At 48.3% G+C, this 3,644-nt stretch overlaps 1 protein-coding gene across 1 annotated transcript; it reads left to right on the forward strand.

The window, feature by feature from the left end:
* The first annotated feature begins 719 nt into the window (after window positions 1-719).
* On the forward strand, window positions 720-2,711 carry KCNA4 (potassium voltage-gated channel subfamily A member 4). The gene has a single exon (XM_060104229.1). The coding sequence runs from the start codon at window positions 720-722 to the stop codon at window positions 2,709-2,711; it is 1,992 nt and encodes a 663-aa protein (XP_059960212.1).
* Window positions 2,712-3,644: the final 933 nt, after the last annotated feature.

The raw sequence follows: 3,644 nt of genomic DNA on the forward strand, positions 1-3,644 counted from the left end.
TCTATGGAGACCTCAGAGCTGGGCTTGCCCCCACTGACACCTCATCTTGCACCTTCTCTACCTCCCAAGGTCTTTGCCTCTAAAGCTAGCTCGGCATTGCCCCTGGGTCCAGGAAGCCAGTGATGAATTTAAGGGGAATGCCTGGAGAATCATCCTGATAGGCTTTGAGTGGCAATGTCTGGACATACTTCAAGTCACATGTTAACATGGGTCAAGCCATCACTAGAAGGCAAGTGCTAAGACTTAAAGGCTTATTTGCATTTTATTTAAATGTGATGGACTGAGCTCTGGACAATTTCCATGGCAGAAAAATATATTCCATTTTCTAGGCACGACTGCTGGCTGTTGGATACTCGCTGCCTTTAAATCTCGCAGCATCAACACCACATTCTAGACATTATTTCCCGCTTTGAACATCCCCCCCAAAATAAGTGTTTGGGAGACCCCAACATTTTCTGACTTAGGCTTGAAAGTGCCAGGCTGTTTCTCTGGAGGAACCAAGCTCTGGAGAGCAACACTGAATCCCTGGGAAGAGAGAGCATGGGGTGTGCTGATTTAAAAACAGAAAATGCAAAGTTGGACTGAAAATATCCTTAGTCTTCCAAGCAATCTGCTTAAGGGTTCCAAACTTACCTTAATTTGGTGAGAAAAGAAGCTGCCCTATTTTTCTTTCCTCTTCTTCTCCAACTGGAACCAGCCATTTTCCCCAAACCACCACCATGGAGGTTGCAATGGTGAGTGCGGAGAGCTCAGGGTGCAACAGTCACATGCCTTACGGTTATGCCGCGCAGGCCCGGGCCCGGGAGCGCGAGAGGCTGGCTCACTCGAGGGCGGCTGCGGCGGCCGCTGTCGCTGCGGCCACAGCTGCTGTGGAAGGCGGCGGGGGGTCTGGAGGGGGCGCCCACCATCACCACCACCAGTTGCGTGGGGCCTGCACCTCCCAAGACCCTCAGAGCGGCCGGGGAAGTAAGAGGAGGAGGCGACAGCGGCCCGAGAAGAAGAAAGTCCACCACCGGCAGAGCAGCTTTCCTCACTGCTCCGACCTGATGCCCAGTGGCTCCGAGGAGAAGATCCTGCGGGATCTGAGTGAGGAGGAGGAGGAAGAGGAGGAAGAGGAGGAGGAAGAGGAAGAAGAGGAGGCAGAGGAGGAGGAGGGGAGGTTCCACTACAGCGAGGATGACCGCGGCGATGAGTGTTCCTACACCGACCTGCTGCCCCAGGACGATGCGGGCGGCGGCGGTGGCGGCTACAGCTCGGTCCGCTACAGCGACTGCTGCGAACGCGTGGTGATCAACGTCTCAGGCCTGCGCTTTGAGACCCAGATGAAAACACTGGCCCAGTTCCCCGAGACTTTGCTGGGGGACCCTGAGAAGAGGACTCAGTATTTCGACCCTCTGCGTAACGAGTATTTTTTTGACAGGAACAGGCCTAGCTTTGATGCCATCTTATACTATTACCAGTCAGGGGGCCGCCTGAAGAGGCCTGTCAACGTCCCCTTTGATATCTTCACCGAGGAGGTGAAGTTCTACCAGTTGGGGGAGGAGGCCCTGCTCAAGTTTCGGGAGGATGAGGGCTTTGTGAGAGAGGAGGAGGACAGGGCCTTGCCAGAGAATGAATTTAAAAAGCAGATCTGGCTGCTCTTTGAGTATCCAGAGAGCTCCAGTCCAGCGAGGGGCATAGCTATCGTCTCGGTCCTGGTCATCCTCATCTCCATCGTCATCTTCTGCCTGGAAACCTTGCCAGAGTTTAGGGACGACAGGGATCTTATCATGGCACTGAGCACAGGCGGGCCCAGTGGGTTGTTGAACGACACCTCGGCCCTCCACCCGGAGAACTCAGGGCACACGATATTCAACGACCCCTTCTTCATTGTGGAGACAGTCTGTATCGTGTGGTTCTCCTTTGAGTTTGTGGTTCGCTGCTTTGCTTGTCCCAGCCAAGCCCTCTTCTTCAAAAACATCATGAACATCATTGACATCGTCTCCATTTTGCCTTACTTCATCACGCTGGGCACGGATCTGGCCCAGCAGCAGGGGGGTGGCAACGGGCAGCAGCAGCAGGCCATGTCCTTTGCCATCCTCAGGATCATCCGTCTGGTCCGAGTATTCCGGATCTTCAAACTCTCCAGGCACTCCAAGGGCCTGCAGATCCTGGGCCACACCCTGCGAGCCAGCATGCGGGAACTGGGCCTTCTGATCTTCTTCCTCTTCATTGGGGTCATCCTCTTTTCCAGTGCTGTGTATTTCGCGGAGGCGGATGAACCGACTACCCATTTCCAAAGCATCCCAGATGCATTTTGGTGGGCCGTGGTGACCATGACAACTGTGGGCTACGGGGACATGAAGCCCATCACCGTGGGGGGCAAGATCGTAGGGTCTCTGTGTGCCATTGCAGGTGTCTTAACCATTGCTTTGCCAGTGCCAGTGATTGTCTCTAACTTTAACTATTTCTACCACAGAGAGACTGAAAATGAGGAACAGATACAGCTGACACAGAATGCAGTCAGTTGCCCGTACCTCCCTTCTAATTTGCTGAAGAAATTTCGGAGTTCTACTTCTTCTTCCCTGGGGGACAAGTCAGAGTATCTAGAGATGGAAGAAGGGGTTAAGGAATCTCTGTGTGCAAAGGAGAAGTGTCAGGGAAAGGGGGATGACAGTGAGACAGATAAAAACAACTGTTCTAATGCGAAGGCTGTGGAGACCGACGTGTGAATCTCCTTCTCCACCCGCCACTGCCCCTCCCCCCAATCCCAGCATCTCCAAATATATTTATGCATAGAGAGTGCAGTTATGAAAATGATATATGCAAATGAATCCAGTGCATACAGTAGTACGCCATTTAATGGTTATACATGGCATAATTGTTACTAAACTTGTATTACATATCAAACAAACGATACATCTTGGAGAAGAGGGAGGCTTAAATAGGAGCAAATCTATCTTTATATTTTTTATTAGAATGCAAGAGTTTTGCACATTAACTGGAGGAGGTGTTAAAAGTAAAGATGGTTCTGTGGAGAGAATGTGTATGTCTGTGTGTGTGTGTGTGTGTGTGTGAGTGCTGCGTGCGTGTGTGTATGTGTAAGTAAATTGTCAACGTTGTTAGTAATCGTGCGGTGATGGGAAAAGTTGGCATTTTGAAGTATTTACTATGTAAGACCTAATGAATTTGAGCAGTCATTTATCAGTGCTTTAATAGCATTTCATGTCTTTGGATTCCATAGCTGTGGTTTTTTAAAAATTGTAAGAATTACTATGTAGAAAAAAAAGAAAGTGGATTATTTAATAGACGATAGGTTACAATTTTATCTTGGATTTAATTAAAGTTTATTTTTAACTGGAAATTAACTTTTAAAAAGGCTGCAGGGGCCTTTAGAAATTGGTTATATTTTATTATTAATTTTGGGGAGATGTGACAGCAAATGCCTAACAATAATGGAAGAAATGAAATCAGAGAAAATGTAACAAGTTTTGTTCACAAATAACAGAACTGGAATTTTCTTTCTTTCTTTTTTTTTCTTTTCCTTTGCACTACTTTATATGCTGGAGATTGAGAGAGACTTCATACTGTGAATGTTTACTAATGTTAACAGTTCAATGACAATCATTGGAAGAATGATTTCTTAGTCTTATTTTATTGTTCTC

This window comes from Mesoplodon densirostris, chromosome 7 (genome assembly GCF_025265405.1).
Source record: "Mesoplodon densirostris isolate mMesDen1 chromosome 7, mMesDen1 primary haplotype, whole genome shotgun sequence".
Taxonomy (NCBI): domain Eukaryota; kingdom Metazoa; phylum Chordata; class Mammalia; order Artiodactyla; family Ziphiidae; genus Mesoplodon; species Mesoplodon densirostris.